At 38.8% G+C, this 21,710-nt stretch overlaps 1 protein-coding gene across 7 annotated transcripts in view; it reads left to right on the forward strand.

Annotated features, from left to right (window-relative positions):
* arhgef4 (Rho guanine nucleotide exchange factor (GEF) 4) overlaps window positions 1–21,710 on the forward strand; it is a 92,600-nt gene that overhangs the window by 4,968 nt on the left and 65,922 nt on the right. For 4 of the 7 annotated variants that reach the window (XM_077225154.1, XM_077225195.1, XM_077225169.1 and 1 more), the window contains exon 2: window positions 5,651–5,680. The exons of 1 other annotated variant lie outside the window; for it this stretch is intronic. In XM_077225154.1, coding sequence (XP_077081269.1) covers window positions 5,651–5,680 — 30 coding nt within the window. Of the gene's footprint in view, window positions 1–5,650; window positions 5,681–12,981; window positions 13,257–21,710 lie in introns of those variants that run through there. 2 more of the 7 variants (XM_077225208.1, XM_077225187.1) reach the window with 2 other exon arrangements.

The raw sequence follows: 21,710 nt of genomic DNA on the forward strand, positions 1-21,710 counted from the left end.
GGTGCTGGGTTATGTTGCCGAGGGGGTGGTTTGTTGCGGGGCTTTTCTCTGCCCTGATGAAACTGTCGTCCCGTGGCCGGTGGGTTAGGCAAACGCACAGGGGGCGCCTGGCGTGGGACTGACTTCCTAGGAAGGCAAAGTTTGAAGGCCTCATCCTCCTTTTTCTTATCGTCACACCGTTGTTGCATCAGTGCGACGGCGGGGCCGAAGAGAGCCCGGCCGGGCTCCACCGGCGCGCCCGCGATGCGCCGTTTCTCACTGTCAGGGAGTCCCGACAGGTTCAGCCAGAGCGCGCGCTCTCCGACCACGGAAAGCGCCATGGAGCGCCCGCAAGCTTGGACGGCCTGCCGAGCGTTACGGAGGACGAGGTCGTTCACCGTTAGGATCTCCTTCCACAGGGTTTCAGAAGGATTTCCCTTTTCCAATTGTTGCCCTAACTCTTCAAGGATCTCCGCCTGGTAGGCGGAGAGGAGCGAAGAAACGTTAAGGGCCCTGACAGCCACGGCCGAGGACTTATAAGCTGCCTGGTGAACGGAGGCAGCAAAACGGTCCATCTTGTTGGGCAAGACCGGCTTGGGGGGAGCGAGCAGCCCGCCCTGAGCGGGGTTAAGGTGCCTGGCGATGGAAGGTTCGACGGTGGGAGGTTCGCCCATACCGTGCGCCGCCATGTCCTTAACCTCGAGTCCCGTGAGACCGTGTTTGAAGTCGAGCGGGTCGCTCCAATAATTTCTCATGTGCTTCGCGCACGCCGGGAGGATGGGGAAGAGTTGTTTCCTCGGGCCGGGAGGGGGTCCCAGCACTTTCCCATCATAAATATCCCTCTCCTGGTCGGTGGCGCTTTGCGGTGCCGGCCATTCGATGTTGAGACGAGCGGCCGCTCGCTCACACACTTCCAGGAGGATGGCTTGAGGCAGAACCGCGTGGGCCGTAGCCTGGGGAACACCAGAGGGCGGGATGGCCTCCTCGTCCTCTGAAACCCCAAGAATGGCCGCATCCTCCTCTTCGCCAGAACCGGGCAGGTCGTGGACGAGAGTGAGGTTGTCCCCGAAGATGTCCTCCTCGGGGAAGGCGGGATTGGGCTGGTCAGCCCAGACGAGAGACGTTGCGCCCCGGGAGGCCCCCGGTAGCGCGTCGTCATCACCGTGTCCCCCGTCCGAGTCAGAAGGGCTGAGCCCGGTGCACTGTGTCACTGCCACCTTAAGACGGCGTTTTAGCAGCTTCCTAGGCAGCAAGAGGCAGAAACTGCAATTCTCCGGGTTTTCAAGGGCTTCCCGAGCGTGCTTAAGACCCAAACAGACCACGCAAAGCTGATGAAGATCCTTAGCTGCGATGAGGGCACCACACGCGGCCGGGCAGGCCCGTGACATGCTATCCCCTGGAGAGGCTGCAGGCTTAGACAGTGACATACCAGCGAAGAAAACGGAGAAATCCGTGGCGGGCAGCCGTGAGGAGAAACGGTGAAAATAGCGAGAGCGTGGGCGGCTCCGAATGCAAAGCAGCAGTAGTTGAAAAATAAACAACTGTCACGTCCGGCGGAGGCTGATCTGGTCGATATGTCCTCCTGAAGACACGAGGTGAGCAGTGTAAAAATCCAACCGAGCTGTGAGATGCAGAGATCGCGAGAAGCGAATGTCAACTGAGGAATAGCAGCGCGCCCAGATGTTATATGCCCTTAGGTGAGGGGGTGTGGCCTCACCTGGCATTGGCTGCGCGCTTCTGTCTGTCTAGCCAGACTTGGTGCAATTGGATGCTTCTGCAGAGGTCAGGTACGGATGCCCTTCCCATAGGTGGATCTCGAACACGAGATGATGAAAGAGAACATCTAAACTCAGTATTTTAGTCCTGTTTAGTTGTTTTACAGTAGGCTACAAATTAAATATTCTTAAAGGTTCTTAAAGATACGTAAGAAGCAAAATGACATGATATTCAGTTTTATCATAATTAAAAACTGCCAATGGTGTAAGAATAATAAACTATTTCTGCTTTGAAGTTTATTTTTCTGACCAATTGGCAGATGTTTTTTGTAAATACTATAAAATCAAACTTAATTTTGATGTATTTTCCATATTTTTGTATTTTTTTAAATATCTTAAGTCAGTTTGCTTCTCAATTAAATATTTCATACTTTAAGAATGTTTATATATCTACTGAAAAACAAGACAAAAATACTTTAGAAAATATCTATATATATATTTTTTTGCCATATAGGAGAGAAAGTGTATATCTCAGGTGCTGTCACCATTTTATTTTAAATGCATAACATTTTTTTCCATTTTTGTGGTAGTTAAATTAAATAGCTGTGCAGAATGAAACATGTTATGTTGTCATAAAAACAGTAGGCATAATTATTATATTAGATATGGGGTTTTCAGCTTGTACAAACTCAGGATGCCCTGGTATTCAAATTTTCTCAAAAATATATAGTAACTTTAATCAAGAACTTCCCTTTTGGAGAGAATATAGCCATACTATTTAGAGACGAAGCATATTTCGCATGTAGCCTACTATACTTGACAGCTGGTTTTGTTATAGTATCTAAAGCAGTGATTCTTAAAAAAAATTAATCTCAAACTATCAATCATATGTCATAAAAAAATAATAAGTTCAAAAATATGTCAGTTTAATTTTGTGCTGCTTTATTTTAATTGTATTTTTTTTTTTTACTAAATTGTACTCATTTTATTATTTACTGATTGACAACAACTGATCTAGAGTATGGTCTTGTTCATAACAGATGGTAAGGATATGCCTCACTGTAGATTCACTCCTTAGAAAGTTTAAATTGATTTGAGTGGAGTCAGACCCTCCACCTGCTTCAACCCAGGGGGTCTGTTAAGCTCATCAGTATTTAACTATTCACAGTATTTAACTATGAAAAGGTTAAATACTGTGAAAAGTAATGCCGAGTTCAGACTGCACGATTTTAGCCCCGATTTTGGCTCGCCGACAGGTTTTGAGAAATCGCAGACAAATGCCCGAAATCACAGGCAAATCGGTGCTCGTTCACGCGAGTGACAATCACGCAGTGTGAATGAGCAAAGACGCGATCTGAGAGCATCGCCGATGAGTCGCCGACGCCCGTGAGATATTTGGCATGCTAAATATCTGGACCTGTCGGCGATTCACAATCCTGCTGTGTGAAAAGTGTTCTGACTGAAAACTACATCGGAGATGACAGACAGCCAATGAGAGAGCAAGATACAGGACAGCAGGGTGTTCAGGGAGGAGTTATAGACCAGAATATCAGTATTTTAATACACAGGCCTATATTTACAATTATATCAAACAGAAACAAAGCACAAACATTTGCATGACCAGCAGCAACAGCCGGACATTTTAAAAATAATTTATTTACCCCCAACTCTCTTTGCAAAACACAGTCCTTGCTCCCCTCGTCTTCCCAACCATTTCCTCCTGCATAAACTGTTTATTTTTTTCATTTTCGCTGCAAATCAGCGCACAGACAATTTGGATCGCAATATCTTCTTGTAGGCTATCATTTTTAATAACAAATTCAGTGTCGCGCGAGAACTCCGGTCTCACGAACGCGTGATCTTCCGTTATTTCCTTATCACTTCTCGCGTTTGTTTGGTTGTGAAACGTAGTTTGCGGACCAGGGAGAAGTTGTCGGCGTTTCTTTCATGTAAAGTCATGCAGTGTGAAACCTCCTGTCGCCGATCCATCGTGCAGTGTGAATGTTACCCAAGATAGTCAAGCAGTGTGAAAACAACAGTCACACGATTATTTTGAAAATCGTGTAGTCTGAACTCGGCATAAGGATTATCTCCCTAAAATTGCTAGGGTCGGGTGTAACTGTAATGATTATGATCTATGCCCTTGATTAAATCATAGCTGATCTGATCTTCTTGAGCTAAACAAATTAATTAAAAACTTAAAAGATAAGCGATTTCCAATTAAGCAACAGATAAATTTGACATGTTTTTGATTTTTATTTATTTAAAATATTTGCTCCATATTATTTGCCTGGAAAAAATGCAGCCAAATCCTTGAACCTGTTCCAACACTGGAGTGTTTCTTAGGGCACTAAAACGTCTGTAATTGCTGGCTGACTGCATCCATGCACTGTCCCCTCAACCAGCATTTGAACTGCTGCCATTTGAACCTTTCCATGAATGTAACAGCTGTAAATCACAAGCACTTCTCAATGACCTATTAGGGGTTTATCTGGGGTTTAGCATCTTTTATTCTAAGCAAGGCGTAGCTAAAGAACCTCTGCATGCCCAAACATCAGCAACAAAGTGGTTTGTTGGACTCTTTTGGGAATAAAAGACTGCGGTTTATATTATTAGTATTTTTTTAATAGACTCTATTATTTCAATAAGCTTCAGTGAGCTATTCCTGTATGACTTCCTAATGTATTTGGATAAAATTCGACAACTTAATCAGGTTTAATTAAAGATGATATAAATCCTGAACCTACACTTTTTACCTTTTTAGCATTCTTGCAATGAAACAGAACCGGCTGCCTTAGATCAGAGGTCACAGCACAACCTTGAACTGGTTTTAATTGTTTTGATTGGTTAAGAATGACAACGACTTTAAAGCACAGCAGGATCTTTTTTTAAATGGTGGAGAACCATATGGATGGGTGGTAGATCAAACAAAGGCATGTATTTATTAAGACATTTATGACTGAACAAGAGTTGCACAAGAAACAGTAGCTTGTAACAAGCACCATGGGATAGCTTTTTCTGTTTAATGTTTATTTGGTAACATTACTTTTAACTACACTTGGCTTTAATACTAATTTCATTGCAAGAGACCTGTTTTACCTCAAAAGAAGTCATAATACTGTAGGTATGTGCTGTGCATTAATAACGTCTTGTTTACCTCACCCTAAGTAAACACTAAAATATCTTATGATTATTTCAGTTGTTTCATACTAGTTCCTTGTGGTTTATGTTCATGTCAACAATTTGCCTTAAAGGGTTAGCCTAGTTCACCCAAAAATGAAAATTCTGTCAGTATTTACTCACCCTCATGTTGTTCCAACCCCGTAAGACCTTCGTTCATCTTCGGAACACAAATTAAGATATATTTGATGAAATCTGAGAGCTGTCTCACTCCTTCATAGGCTGCAAGGTAATTGATATCTGCCAGCCAAGTTAGTAAAGACATCGTTAAAATAGTCTAAGGGACTACAGTGGTCAACCTTAAGTTTATCAAGCGACGAGAATACTTTTTGTGCACACAAAACCCAAAAATAACGACTTTATTCAACTATTCATTTTTTTGAATAGTGTGGATCTTTGATGTGAGTTCACACAGTGAGCCTACGTTCGGACGTACAACCGAGAAGCGCTGCGCTGTTACACTACGTGAACTCATGAGTTTTTTGCGCTCAAAAAAATATTCTTGTTGCTTGATAAACTGAAGGTTGAGCCACTGTAGGAGTGAGCCAGCTTTCAGATTTCATCAAAAATATTTTCATTTGTGTTTTGAAGATGAACGTAAGTCTTAAGGGGTTGGAACAACATGAGGGTGAGTAAATACTGACAGAATTTTCATTTTTGGGTGAACTAACCCTTTAAGGCTGATGCATGCCTTGCTTATGTTCTGTTCAGAATTGTTGGTACTTCAGAACACACCTTGAAACTGTCTTGTATGTTTCCTTTTTGTGTGTCTCCAGAGATTAAGCCCGTCGGCAGTTCTTCCCCAGGTAAGTTCAGTCTTTCTTTTGAGTCAGAGATTGATGAACCTGAAGACCCCTAATTCACATGCTCTAAATCATTGCTATAATTCTCATTCAATTCATTTACATCATTTTAACGCTGCTGCATTGAAATAGTTTGAGCTCATTGTCTAATAAAAGCACAATACTATTAGATCTGGCATTTTCCATTTAATCTGAGGATTCATTCATTTGAATTTAATCCCACTAAGCGTCATTCAGCCAACGGGTTTGATGTAATCATTGAGGATCAAGCATGAGCCATCAGGACATATTGTACTTTTTGCTCATATACGCTGCCAACAGCCTATCTGTCTTCACCCCTGTAGAGGCTGTGTCTTAACTTGTCGGATGTTGCTAAGGAGTTATGCAATGCTTTGAGGTGTAGTGGCTGCAGATGGTTGGAGCACTCTCCTGACACCATGAAAAGAAGATTTGCATTGTGTTGTGTTGCTCTAATCAGGCATGAACATGTCAGAAAATTATGTTGGTTTTATGCATCGTGGTTTAAGGCAGTGTTGCCTCATAGTAAATGGAATTATTAGTCCCTGATAGTTCACCACTCTTTCCTACTCCAGTAGTTGCTGATTCCTGTCGCACAATTTGTTTGCTTCCATTCTTCTTTTATTGAAATGTTGCCTAATATTGTTACGTACAATTTTTAATTCAGTAGGAATTAATAGGTCGTTCGTATAGTCTTTCTGAATGCTTGTTTCCAGGTGCCTGTTAGTTTTTGTATGTATCATGATATATTGTTTCATATAGTTTGGTATCGATAATTATTTACATTTTTTATAACTTTTTTTTTAAGACAAGTAGAAAAGTCTGATTTAAAACCACTGTTTTTTTATTTATCCACATTATAAAATAAAATAAAATGTAGCTAAACAAACATATCTTCTTTATGTCTTATATTAAGATAAAAAAGTAAGTGTTAAAGAAACTCTTGAATTTAAATAAAATATTACAAAATGTGTGCAATATAAACGTAGAACAAACAAGGCAAACTTTGAGTAATAATCAACATCTGTAATAAGTAGGGGTGTAACGGTTCACAAAATTCAAGGTTCGGTTCGATACAACACAGTGGTGTCACGGTTAAATACTTTTTCGATACAGCAAAAAGAAAGAAATGTAGAGAAATGTCCTTGATTTAATTATTCTTTTATTTATTAAAAGAAAACTTATTTTTAAATAAGTGTGAGTTTTCCTACATCTTGAAACCTTTAGTTTTATGAATGGGGATAATCTTTGACGGATTAACAAATAATGTTTTGGTCATCACATTAAAAATAACATTTAAATATGATAATATTTGAGTTTTGAAGTGCTGGAAAAAGATGTGTGATGTACTTGAAAGCATTTACTATTCCTGCCAAACTTCCATGGTTAACTTACAGTTAGTGTTAATACATTAAATCCATGGTGAATGTTGCTGATCTGTGGACTTAAAACCTATAACTAGTTCATTCATGGCACAGTGTTTGTCCTGGTTTCCACGTCAGCACTGTTTGATCCGTTAATAACGGAGCAATTTGAATGCTTCTCACTAGATCTCGCAGCGATGTTATTACTTCAGTGGAGAATTCAAATGATCAAATGCTTTCTTTACTGGATCTCTTAGCGCTGTGTTGTAACAGTGTCGCATGATCAAGCTCGGCTCGCGCTGCACTGACATTGGTCCAAACTGATAAACGGTCCGTGAAGCACAAAAAAATGAGCAGCGCAGTTTCGTTTCGCTTTCATTATGCTTGCCATTTGAAGTTGGGCAACGGTGTAGTGGTCGCACGGGCGATGCACGCGCATTTTAATGAAAATATCAAACAATATATCAAATTTTTTTATATTGTTACCGACAATGGTGTACTGTCGATAAATACAGATACCGTCCAGTCAGGTTAAACCATTCAGCTTAAGTGTTGTTATAATTGGAGTTTATTTGTAGTTATATTTCATCTGCTGCTGCACATGTAACATACATGAAATGACCCCTTGTAGGCAGATCTATACAGGTGGAGCTGGGGAAGGTGGAGGGTTTACTGGTAACATGCAGCAACACTACCGGTATTTGAATGTTGAGCCGCAGTTCATTGGCCACTGATGCAAAAGCAACCAATCAGCTGTGCTATGTAGATTACTATGTGATCGCTACCAAATTGAGTTAAGGACCTATCAGCCTGTGCCATCTAGAGTTTCATGCCAGAACTTTGTATTTAAATATCCTCATCAAAATAAGGCAATTTGATCTAGAGAATCATAGCCTGTAAATCCCAGCCATTCAAATAGCTTTTGGCGAATTTAAACTGGATAATAGGCATTTTGCGTAATATAAATGACATAGGAAATAGGACTACATACATTTTGATATTTTGTACCTCAGCGATGACAACCTTAACCCTGTAAAGCATGAAATAATAATTGTCAGAAAAACGTTTTTTGAACCCTTAGACAGAATCTAAAAAAAAAAAATCTTTAAAAAAAAGTTAGTGTTTTTTTTGTTGTGTGTCATATTTGATACATTACGATTTTGTGGCTCATAGGTGAACATGGAGCTCATACGTGAGAAGGCCCGAACTGAGCAAAACTATGGAATTTGGTGCAGTTTCTGATATTTATATGGCTAGAAATTATACATTTTAATAAAACATTGAGATCATTGTAGCAAACTACTTACATAAAATACATATAAATATAAGTTGTTACTCTATATCTCCCAATAATATGTCTGATAAGATATTTAAATACTCAGTTTTATGATTAAAGCTCTGTAGTTTTTAATTGCCATGCACTACACTGATGATTGAGAAATGTCCAAATAAACATTCCCTAAAAGCCTGATGTATCATATTTGAGACATTTTAACATGCTTTTTCTAAAAAAGGAATGTTAATTAAGTAAACCTAATCTAAAACTAAAGTGGTCATCTTGAAATATTTCTAACAATATTAAAGTTATTTTCACATTTACCTTTTTAGAATTACAGTAAAGGCCTTTTACTTGTTAAAAAGTATGAAACATCAATCAAACAACAGAAGGCATGTAGTAGATCGTGTACAATAGGTTTCTCAGCAAAGTTTTGATCATGTTGATAATCAGAGGCTTTAGAAATTTGTGAATCAAAATCAAATATGATAAAGTTGGCTTAAGTATGTGAAGATAAGCATATTTGCTTACAGTTGTGCATTTATTTGACCCATTAATCCTGGCGTATTTGTTGTTCGTCTGGTTGGTTGAGTTGTGAAGGATTTGTCACACTTTTTGGTTCTGTGTTTTTGAAGTGCAAGTTGTTAGATTTGTGCCATACTGATTTGATGTTTGTCATTTGACCATAAAACCTTTCATTGTAAGCTCAAATATGGCTCTTTTGAGTGCCATCCTCGGTTTAACTCATTTGAGTGATAGCATCTACTGTTCCACCCTCCTTCATTGGCCAGCGTTATGCAGAGCTCTTGATATTGTTAACAGCAACACCTTTACTCCATTCTCCACTATTGAACTTTGTATATTCCACAGAACGATCTTGGCGTCGCTTTGCTTCTGCACAGATCTTATTCATGCTGAGAGTTTGAGGCGCAATCTTTCAGTCCTTGTCTGAGTGATAAATGTAGCTTTCTGTTTTGCATAATTGAGTCAATTTTTGGAACATCCAAACATGTTTTGGCTGTACCTTTTTTGTAATTTTCTTCAATAAAGCAGTTAAGTTAAGAGCTTATAAGATCACACTATCTTTCAAAATGTTGGGGTTGTAAGATTTTTTAAATGTTTTTGAAAGAGGTCTTTTATGCTCACCAAGGCTTAATTTATTTGATCAAATGTATCAGTAAAAAGTAATATTGTGAAATATTTTTACAATTTATTTTATTAAGTGATTTATTATAAAGTGTACATGAAATGGAAAATCAAAATAATTAAATTTGTAATTCTGTAAAATATATGAATTTTCTCTAATCATACGCATAGTTTTATATAATTATATATTTATGTATATGTCAAATTATTATTTGAATAATGAGGCGTGCTATACTAAATAAAACTTTAAAAGTGAAGGCAAAAACAGTTGACTTTTAATGAAAGGGATTTTTCAGGAGATGAAATACTGGTAGAATTTCATGCTTTTCCAGCTTAGCTCCAATCCACCTCTTCATGTCTCAGCTTGTACCTATTTTACAGTAATAAACTCAGCCAAGTGTCACTTAAATCATCTCCTGGGCGTTTAGCCTTTGAGTATTATGGGTGTCTCTCACAATACAGTGTGACATTTAATTGAAAATAGGTCTGAGTGTTTAAGAATGTTGACATTAAACCTTCGGCATTATACTTTGTACAAATGCATATTTGTATATTTTTACATCGATCTAATGGTTCCATCTGCACAGTTTGCTGACTTATGAAAATCATGGGTTATACATTGTATGTATTACAAAGTATTTACATGCTTTAAACGCCATACTATTATACTCGGCGTGCCTGGAGACATATTCTTGGATATCTGGTCACATGCTCTTCTGAAGTATGCTTTGAAGGGCTGTGCCCTACAGCCAGTGCAAGCAAGAAGCATGAGTTATAATGCCACAAACATGCAAATAATGCTACATCAGTCATAAACTCCCACATTAACTCTAATAATAGACTGTAATCACCTAAAGTCCCAGCATTGCCCTTCTTGTTTGTGGACCGGAAGAGTAACCTGTCACACTCCTGAACCCGTGCTGAACCTCAGAGCTGGCTCTAGAACGCTGCATTGGCTGCGGCAAACTCTCATGTGGCGAGTGGATGATAGCACTGCCAGGGTAAACTTCACCATGAGTAAAGTTCTCTGGATGCACGCTCCATAATTACTCTCCTTAGACTTCTTTAGACAATGGGTTAAACACTACTGTACTCACTAAAAATGTCTGGGAACCACAGAGATGTGAAAAAGAGGAGCTAAAGAGAGTTGGCAGTAGTTGTGTTGTTTCTATGCTTCGGATCTTTCCTCTGTGGATTAACTGGAATGACAGTGTGTTTTGTCCGCGCATTTGAAGTTCAGCGTAGTGTCGCATTTTTTACGTGGTCCGATAATCAGTCAGGCATCGGAAAGAGCTCCTCATTATCATGTAGGCCTACCGCCCCACTTGCATTGTGACCTCTTTCAGCTTCTGACTGACAACTTCCCTCTGTGCTCGCTCCCCCTCAACCCGCCCAACACCGAATAACTGATTTTGATCACACGCAGTAATAAAAGTCACATGCCTGCCTGGAACAATGGCCTTTCATTTGGTGGCTGCATTCATTATGACCATAATATGTTAGTATTTAGTGCAAGATTCATGCTTCATGCTAGGTGAGACAGAGAGAGAGAGAGTGAGAAAGAGAGAGAGAGAGAGACAGTTATTCAGGGGTTTTCGTTATGGCCTAAACAAAGAGATCTGGAAGTGCTTGCTTTTCTTTTCATTCCCTCTCCTTTTAGAATAAAGCCACTTCTCACGCACACTCTTCTTCTTTGGAGGTAGTTGCCACAGGCGAAGGGCTGCAGGAGGTGTGCCAGATTTGTACTGGCAAGTTGTTTATTTCCTTTCACCTTGAAGGACTAGAACCTGCACATATGAAAGCTGCCCTGTGGATAATGGTTTTTGAGTGATTTTAAAAAAGTGGGTTTGTAGTAAACCTAGAAAACAGAAATTACAACAGAAAATGATTTGTTATTATTATTACTAAAATGTAATTTTAATCCAAAGACTGTCAGTCTGTGCATTAGTGGTGGGAATTTTTCAGTGATGGGTGTCAGGTTACATCGTTAATTCAACCAATTCATTCAAAAACAATCAATTCAGGAATGAATCACGCAGACGTCTTTACGAGTGAGTCATTGAATTATTCACTCAACCGATTCATTTAAAAACACTGATTCTTTCAGGTAATTCTGGGTACGCACCAAAAGATAATCGGGCTGATTTTGGGCCGATTTCCCCCCTTCCACAATCCTAGCTATGTCCCGATTATCTTGATGGTTCTACAGATTATTTGATCAGATATTCCCTTGGTGTGAGGTGTGTTAAGAGTGTCCGAACCTGTCCGGAAGAACGTCGGAGCCGCCCCGATCGAGAATCGTAAATATTCAACATGCTGAATATTTACAATCAGAAATCCTGATGTGTGGGGGGAACCCCGAGGACAAACGCGCGCATGCTCTGGAGATTATCACGTGAAACGAAACAATATCCAATCAGAAAGCGAGATGATGGAAGACGGAAGGCAGTCATGGACTGGGCAAGGAGAAGTGTTGTTCAGAAATGGCTTCTGCAATATTATTACCAGGTAGCTAACCAAATAGAAACAGAGTAGATTGTGTGTGTGTGTGTGTGTGTGTGTGTGTGTGTGGGTGTGTGTGATTGTGTACTGGTTTGACCTACATTATGTGGACCCATATTTATTCAAATGTAAAAATACTGAAAGTTTTATGTGTTGATTAGGTTGGAGATAGAAAGTATAATTAGCTCAGTATAAAAACCATTCTATATAAGGATATGTGTACCAGTACACATGATGTGTGTGTGTGAGAGAGAGAGAGACTTCACCCAAACCCTTTTCTTTTTTTCCGTGAATTTTATGTTAAAATCATTCCAAACACTATCATCGCAATTTCTTCCTGCATATCGTCCGCCATGCTTATTCTGAAATCTTGCGAGATTTCTGGTGTTCACAGAAACTTTGGTTGAAAATCTGTTCGTGTGTGGTGTGCTGTCTTTGTCACATCATGGCACACCACTCATTATAGGAGCAAAACGGTTAAATCTAGGATTTTTTGTCCTCATGTTTGTGGTCTATCACATTTGAAAATCTTATAAGATGTAATGAAATCTTTTGGTGTGTACCCAACATAAGTCACTGTGGTGTTCATGAGGACTTTAAAGGGACAAGTGACTGAAGAATTAATGGCCAGTGTTACTTAATAAGTTACTTAATACGACAAAAAATATTTTGTGAAACACCGCTCTAAATAATCGAGGCGAATCACTCCCTTTCACTTGAAAGAAAGCGTTTTATATTCCTTCCTGTATTGTCCACCTGGCCTTCATGTTTTATCTCTTTAAAATATAGCACTTGTTTGCGTAAACCTCATGAGGATACACTGCCATGCAAACACACTGTAGTTAAAATGAACGGAGCACACAGACTTTACCTGTAAAACCGCTCTGAGAAATGATTAGCATCCTCCAGGAGAAAAGGAGGAGGGAACCCGCTCCCCTGCGATTGGTCTCTCTCTGTCTCTTTATTCAGAAAACCTGAATTTCTCAGCGCCGTCAGGCTGTCCTGACTGGCCCTTTTCTCTTATTCAGTTTTTTCCTCCCTCTCTCACTCTGTGTTTTGGGATGGGCTTCCTCCTTCCTCCTCCTTTGTTTTCGTGTCACTGTTTGAGCCACAAGCTGTGGAGTGAGTGAGCTGGAAGTCTCAGTGCTTGAGGAGCAGTAAGGGGCAATGAATGGACTCTGGGAGCCAGTCTGGCTGAACTCAGATCAGCTTTCTAAGAAGAGTGGCTGTTAGGATGCCAAACAGAGGCTGTGACCACAGAGACATGGCACAGGTATGTCTGAGAAACTACTTGATGTAAATCTTCTTGTGGTCAGTTTAGCAATCCATTTTCTTTTTGGACATGGGATGACTATTGTCATCAATGTTTCTCAGTTTCTGTGCTTCAAAAGTCTCATTGATGTACACTTTACAGTGCAGACACCTGTATATGGGTCAAACACATTGTTCTTTGTTCAGCCATGTTATTTTACACCACGCTGTAATGTAGCCGCCAATGTTTTTTGTTTGTTTTATGCTGAGAGGTTGGGAATACGTTTGGCATTTTTCGTATATTTTATGATTTAATCCTTCATTGATAGAACCACTATGGCAGTTTAGCTCTCCAGTTTTCTATAGTTAAGATAATAAATTGTTATTGTATATAAGTAGGCTATATCCCATCATGGATATACCATGGATTACTGAATAAAACTCTATTGTTTAGATGTGAAGCCTGTAAATATCTCATGGATTCCATTGATTCGTCACAGTACTGGCCTTGTTAACTCTTGTTGTATACAGTATGTGAATTGTCTACATTTGAGCTTTGACATCACATTTGTATCATACAGCTCTTCTGTGAAGCAGCCAAATGTAGTTCTGTACAGGTTGTAGGCCACTGTTCTCAGTTTTTAAAGGTTTACACTGTTCCCACTCTGTTTACTCTGTCTGTTCCCATGTGATCCCACATTGAGAATTATGTGTTTGCTCCAGTGAACTATTAAAATGTTAGTTTTGATACCACAGTACCCTTAATTTGACATCTCTGCATAATCAAATAAATGGGGGAATCTCATGAAAACATAATTTCATGCCAAATCCGAAAAAAGGAATTAGCAATAGTTTATATACTTATGTAAATATTTGAAAACAAAAAATATATTATTCTAATCAAGTAAAAAAAAAAAAAACTATTAAGATTTTTTTGCATTGAGATTATTTTCATAACAACTCAAAACATCTCCCCCCAAAATCTCAGTATTGTAAGTAATATGTCTATCCTTTCTTGTGTCTAGAGTTTTTTTTGTCATCAGTAATTCTCATTAGATTCTCAATACTACATTTATTTTTATTTAAATCAGCATGAATTAAATACATTTCAATAAATACTATCATAATAAATAAATACATAACAATTTACAAAATAAATATATTTTTTACTGTATAGTATTAGTAATGAGATATTTTTCTTTACGATAATTAGGAATTGGGAGCAATTTGCTATGTTGTTATGTTATTAAAATCGTTATGGAAATAATGTCATAATCAGGGCTCGATTTGATTCATTCCATTCCGAAATGATAACCCTATTCTTTTTGTCTTTACTCTTTACCATCCACCGAGCCCTAAAAAGTGTGGGGCTTAAAAATAATTGTCATTTGGAACTCATTTACAAAGTTATTTTAATTTATTTAAAAAAAAATCTTTTGATAATGATTAGACTATAAACACTTCAGTGCCCTCCAAAGACATAATTTAGGTAGTTAATTTAGGGATTTAAGAATAATTTAGGAATTTAGTGTGTGTGTGTGTGTGTGAGAGAGAGAGAGAGAGAGTCTGGTGCTTAGTCCTACAATAATACAGTCATATAAATGTTTTTTGAATAATGCGTATGTACATTTTTATTCTACCACCCCCCTTGAATTTTTTTTTTTACAGTTCAACTTCTGGTCTTAATGCTAAATAGGTTAATAAGTAATCTTCCAACATTAAATCATTCCAACATAAATTCTTATTTAAAATGTGGGAAATGTTCTTGACAGTTCTTGAAATTCACCAAAATATCTAAATATAATGATCGAATAAGCAGATTCAAAGATATTGATTTGTTACTTAACCTTGGCTTGACGCTGTTTTTGCCTTCATTTCCTAAACTTCCTGTTGGATTAGTTGAGCTGAAGCACTAAATTTGGGATTCTTGTTCACCTCTTGCTGGGATGTCCTGATGGAGCCTCTTCGTTTTAGAATAATCTGTTGTGCCCGTCACAGGCTATTTTAAACTCCTGCTGAGTTCAGAGATAAAGGGCAGTCAAACAAAGCAGAAGAGGTCACCATCCATCCATAAACCAACAGTCTTTTATAAAGCACTGATTTAGGATCACAGCAGGTACAACTACAAGTGTTGAATGACATTAGTTTGATAGTAAAACCGAATACTAATGGCTGGCACTTTTAGAATTATAAACAAAGAAAGACAGAAGAGAGCTGAACAGCTTTTAACCATAAATGTTTATAATGTCTTGTACAGAACGAGTTTCAACATTTGTATTTTCTCGTATCCTTTGGGATGCAGCTGGATAGTGAGATATGAACAGCTCTGGAAAGTCTCTGTTGTGCTCATGCCGGTGGAATTGTCGCTGTGTCAGGTACAGTAGCATTCTGCAGCTGCTAGTGTCCCTCATGAAACAGCTGTTGTTTTTATCATTGATATCATTTTTTCCCCCCTTTGCACATAGCCAACAATACAAGTGTGTTAAAATCGTGTTCAGAAAAACAAACAAGGTGTGGTGTTGTGTCAGTGTTGTGTGGGGGCCATGAATGTGTTTCATCTGTCCCAGAGGAAAAGAAATGTGGAACGTTCCGGTCTCGCCCTGTACAGCCTGCCAGCCCTTCGGCCCCTGGATAGTCCCGACTCCTTCAGAGCCAGAGAAACGTCCCAGAGTGGGCCTGATTTACAGTAACAGTCAGGTTTTGCATAAGTTTGCTCACAAAAGCTTCTGTCCTTATTTGCCAACTGTCAACGTTCTTTTCCCAGGGGAAAACCGCTTCTGTGGACACTGGTGCCGAATACTAAATAGTGTCCATAGTGTCCACAATGCTGCCCGAACATTCTCCCTTTCTCAAATTGCAGGGTGGATTCTTTCCCATCCAGGATCTGAGGCTGAAGTATTTTTGCTTCTCTGGTCCACGCTAGTTTTTTTTTTTTTGTTGACACACTGCACATTTATTAGAGAAACTGGAATATGACATTGTCAGAAGCTAGTAGCTGATTTGTGGGTACAGAATGCCGAACAGGATGATTGGTCGCCTCATTGCAGATCGGGACCACAAGCCTAGGGCAGCAGCCAAGTCTTCTTTTGAGCCTTCACCCTGGTGTTGGTGTCCCGGTTATACACTTGCAATGGTGTTTGACCTCTTTCTCAGGGCCTTTCAATGCTCAGCCTTTCATTAGCCTTTCAGTGCTCCTTTTAATTAGATATTAGTTTGCATTTGTAAATTTGTACAACATCTCTCACTAGCCAGCTAGACAATTTAGACATGGACAGGTTGTCCTTAAAAACATGAACAAAACTACACTGAATGTAATTGGTGTAGGATTTACTTTGAAACAATTTTCATACTCCTGAGTTGTGAAGTAAAATTCATAATAATTACAAATAAATGGCTTAATCTTTTTTTTTACACTAAAAAATGCTGGGTTGTTTCAACGTATGTTTGGGTCAAAAATGGACAAACCTAACTGTTTAATAATAATTTAATTTAAACCAACTGTTGGATTTGTCCAGATTTTACTAAAATATGGGTTGAAACAACCCAACATTTTCTGAGTTGATATATTGGACAAACAATACAGGCCAGTAAAAATAATATATATTAGTTTTTTATTAAATTATTAGATGTTACTATTTATCACTTTAATAATGTATTTGTAATGTTATATTTTTTTTGACTTGCACAAATTAGGCTAGTTCATATTCCCTTTGTGGTTTTTAAATTATAATATTACACTTATGTTCAACCATATTCTTTATGGATTTTTTGGTGCATTATCATCTTGCATTGGTTTTTTTCTTTATATTTTGTCAACAGCGTTTTAATTAGACTTTTAATAGTCATTATATATTTTTCTCTCCCAGTGACTTATTGACAGCTGAGATCATTAAACTGTCAAAATTTCCTATTTAGCCTGCATATTGTTAAGCCTATAATTACATTTCAATGATTTTTAGGACATTTTTGTTACTTTTGTATGATGATCAGTTCTGAAATTGTGCTGCTGAGTTGATACTTGATATGCAGTGAAAGTCCTGAAGCAAAACGGTTGAGAACCACTGCACTACACCCTAATGGCCTTAGAAAGTAAATAGTGGTGCGTGTGTGGTTTAATGTCAAGAATTCAAGTAATTTCCTGGGCTTTCCCTCTGTAGTATATCGCCCCCCCTGTCTGGAGTTATACAAGCTTTTCATAGGTCCCCTGACTCTGTGCTCTTATTGGCCGTCTTTCAACTCTATGTAAGTGTGAGAGCAGCACTTTTTCTTGTGTTTCAGAGCACATGTCTTTTGTCTAATAGTCCAGTGGTTTGAGATATTTCCTTCGCTCTTTCTTTCTCCTCTTATTCCCTCCCTGTGGTCTGAACATAGACTTGCACAGGAGTACAGTCAGTACCTAAACGGCAGATATCATAGTCCACCCACAAAATGTGTCCATGTCCTTGGTGAAACTTCAGCCAACAAATGAAGCAGGGAATTGGTTGAGAGCTACTTTTGAGGGTTTCCAGAAATCCCATTTCTTATTCTTGTCTTGTTTCTTTGTCATATTCTGTATCTGTTAAGCCTAAAATGTTCTCTACGCAAATATGTTTCATCCAAAAATAAATATTCTGTCATTATTTACTTAGTTTCATGTTGTGTCAAATCTTGTACACACAAGTCAATGGTAACCAAAGCGGTTTGCTTAACAACATCCTTCAACTATCTTTTATGTTCTACAGAAGACAAAAAAAGTCATACAGGTTTTGAACAACATGATGGTTAGTAACTAATGACAGGATTAAAATTTTTGGGTTGAATTATCCCTGTAACAAATGATTTCACAAACTTGATTTCACACCTAGTTGTATTCCAAATGTGTTAGTGCACAATTCTTACGAAATGTCTTTTCTCATTCTGCTTATTAAATAAATACAATAGCATACACTCATCTACCGTCAACATGTTTATACCTTAACTGAATAATAACACATTTGCTTTAATTTCACAGGTAATTGAAGCAAAATGCTTTGTTTTTGTAGCATAGCAGTTAGCCTCTATTGTAACTACATCAGCTGGAAAAAGCATATTTCTCCGTTGACGGACAGTCAGAAGCCGGAAAATGTTCATATAATGACAGCAAATATTTTTAAAAGGGCCCCTACTTCATGGAAGATTTGTGAGATCAAGGTATGCTTTATTTTCTGCCTTCTACTCGGTGACCTTGTCCCAAATGGCACCCTAAACACATCATCCTTCAAGTCTCCACTTTTGTGACGTAATGCCGCAGGCTTCGCTAAAGTGCGCATCAAGGGCACATATCGACCTGCAAACAGGGCACTCGTGAGTACCCTTCTGATACCTAAAAACAAATAAGACACCCTACGGTGTTCTCGGACTTCACGATCTTGCAAACACTTCGGCCAATTGTAAGTCCACAAGATCTTAATTGCATATGAATTGTGCCATTTGGGACAGGGCCCGTCTAGTGCCCAGCCGAGCACGCAAGGCATCCAAAGTACACTCCACTGACAGTGAATGCGGATGGACTCTTTCAACGCACTACCTAATGGACATTTGTTTTTAAACGGGGACACAAAAATCGAGCTGCATGCAAGCCAGAGCAGAATGCAAACAATGGAAGTATACTATAGGCTTTAAAAGCATGAAATAAACTGGTTGTCACAACAGGTTAGTGGAGTGCTACTAGTGAAGGCTTGAAACTGTGCACATTGTTGTGGTGCCATCAACCAGTATGTGTTGTCATGATGTCATTTTCCTATCTTTCTGGTCTAAGTGTACTAGAAGCCCAATGATCAATTATTATTCCACCTTATAATTACACATACACTAGATTTTTTAATATTTATGTAGCCTAATGATTATTTGCGCAATGTGATTTTTTTGGTTTGGTCTTACAGTAACTGACACGGAAGTTTTCTAGAGAGCCTAGAGGCCATCCTCTGAAAACAATGTGTCTGTCAGACTTGTTTATTCCACAAGAATAACACATCTTTCTGACACACCGTCTTTCCAAAACTTTCTAACACTCCTGCCATGGTAACAATGGTCCAAGAAGTAAACAAGATTCCAAGAAGTCATGCCGTTCTAGCGACTCACCGCACCTTCACCTTCCTGTGACGCAACAGTCTACCTCACATGCAGACTGACAATAAGGATGCAAAAACATGCGCTAACAAGTTTTCATCAACTTCAAATAACCCCTCCAGCTCACCAGGAACTTCATTTGTCTAGAGGAATTGCACTTGTTATTCAGAGCTGTTGGTGCAGGTGTTGTTGGCTTGTGGGTTTGTGAAACAGATACCCCATTTTCTCCCTGCTCTTTGTTTCTTTCACAGCAAAGCAGATTTATTTAAACGGAGTTGTGGGATAATGCCAGCAATGCAAACTGATCTTGAGTCAGAGCTTCTCCTCTGCATGGGAACACACTGATAAAGGATCTGGTTTCACTCTCACCTCCTTTGTTCTGTTTGAGGTCGCTCAGTTCTGGCTGAACTCAGAGTGTGTGTTTTTGAATTGTTTTTGTTTCATTTCAGATTTCTTTAATGCGTATAGCCTTTGTCTAGGGTTGTCAAGTTGTAATTTTTAGATTTGGCACAATGCTGTTAAAAGGATAGTTCACTCAAAAATGAAAATTCTGTCATTGTTTACTCACGATCATGTCTTTTGACGGAATGTCCAAGCTGCGGTTTTCATACAATTAAAGTGAATTGGCAGTAAAGCAAGATTTTCAGTGAACTGACTTAAATTTCAGTCTGTCTTCAGTCATGACTTCAGAAGACTTGGAGTTTACTACATGAGCCGTATGGACTTTTATGATTCTTCTGTGGAGCTTTTATTGTCCTATTTTGGTCCCCATAAACTCAGTGTATGGAAAAAAGCAGGGTGAACATTTTTCAAAACTTCTCCTTTTGTTGTGTACCAAAGAAAGAGCATCATATGGATTTAACTTCAGTGAGTAAATGATAGCAGAAGTATTTTGGGCAAATGGAGCAGTGAGTGGTCAAACTCATATGTCTGGCCTCTGCCTAGAAGTGAACACATGTGGGAGTTTCACAGGACTCCGCAATGTTCCAGAGGGGCTAGATGCTCTTCCTGCACCTGCTAGTTGTTTCATCAATGTGATCATGTCCTTTCAACAGCATTCTGCCATTGCGGTTAAATGCGGTTATGACTAGTAGGATTCATATGATCGACAGGTGTGTTTTGGATAAGCCATCTGTGTCTGTTAAGTGTATAAATATCTGCCATGACATTGAATTTGTTGCTACAAGCACATAAAAAAAAATACATTTTCCGTTGCATTTAATGTCAAACAAAAATTTGAACTAGGATGATGAACTGCTAATGGCGATCGGTGTGCGTCTGCTCACTGCCACATAAAGTCGAACACACCTAATAACTTTACCAGTTTATTTAGAAGGCAGAACTTATTCCTTCATATTGCGCATTGCAGTTTCTCCCGTTCATAGTAATACGAGTGAACTGTCTTGGTATAGACAGTCTTTAGTGTGGTCCTGACCTGAGATAAATTGTAATGCTAACAGAAAACTTTCACAAAGTTAGTGGGGCTTATTATAATCAATTGATAAATTATGTAATAGGTGCATTGTCATGCATTCTTCATCCCTAAGAATATAGTGCTTTGATGGAGGTATCATATGTAGTGTGCAGTACATGTGTATGGTGCTCAATTCTCTTAGGAGGAGGGATTTAAAACACTTGTGCCTCTAAATCACTGCTTGTTTGCTATGTTTCCACACTTTGAGAGCCATGTGTCATTATGGTCTTACAAACTGTCACGTCATCACGCAACTGGTGGAATACAACAAAACAAATACAAGAATAACATGCAGCTTGGAAGACTCAAGTAAGAATCTTGGGCTATGTTTAGGCTCCGTGCAAACAACCAGCACTGAGTCGTATAAACATGGAAAAACACTGACCAGTCTTATGCTCAGGTCTTGTTGCATGCAGGTTGTTACAGGAGTGTACATCTTGCTGTTAAGTGTTTCATGGTGCATTAAGTGACTTGCATTTAGCATCAGTACTCATAAGTGTAGTATGTAGTGCTGAGTGTGTTTTGGAAAAGCTCTAGGATGACCTGTGTCCTTTTTGAGTCTTTGTTTCATTTAATTCTTATCATGTCTGTGCTTTCCCCCCCACTTCTCTGTTGTAACAGGGAAATTGGACACATTTAAAGTTATAAATCATGCATAAGTGATTCTCTTTCTGTCTTTGTCAGGTGTGCAAGTGTATGCAGTTTTAGTGAAAATAATAGTTTAACCGCTGCTTAAAGGGATAGTTCACCCAAAAATGAAAATTCTGTCAGTATTTACTCACCCTCATGTTGTTCCAACCCCGTAAGACCTTCGTTCATCTTCGGAACACAAATTAAGATATTTTTGATGAAATCTGAGAGCTGGATCACTCCTCCATAGGCTTCTAAGGGATTGACACTTGTTCCCCGAAAAGT

The sequence above is a fragment of the Siphateles boraxobius genome, unplaced genomic scaffold (genome assembly GCF_051911475.1).
Source record: "Siphateles boraxobius isolate OS27281-9 unplaced genomic scaffold, OSU_SipBor_1 1, whole genome shotgun sequence".
NCBI lineage: Eukaryota > Metazoa > Chordata > Actinopteri > Cypriniformes > Leuciscidae > Siphateles > Siphateles boraxobius.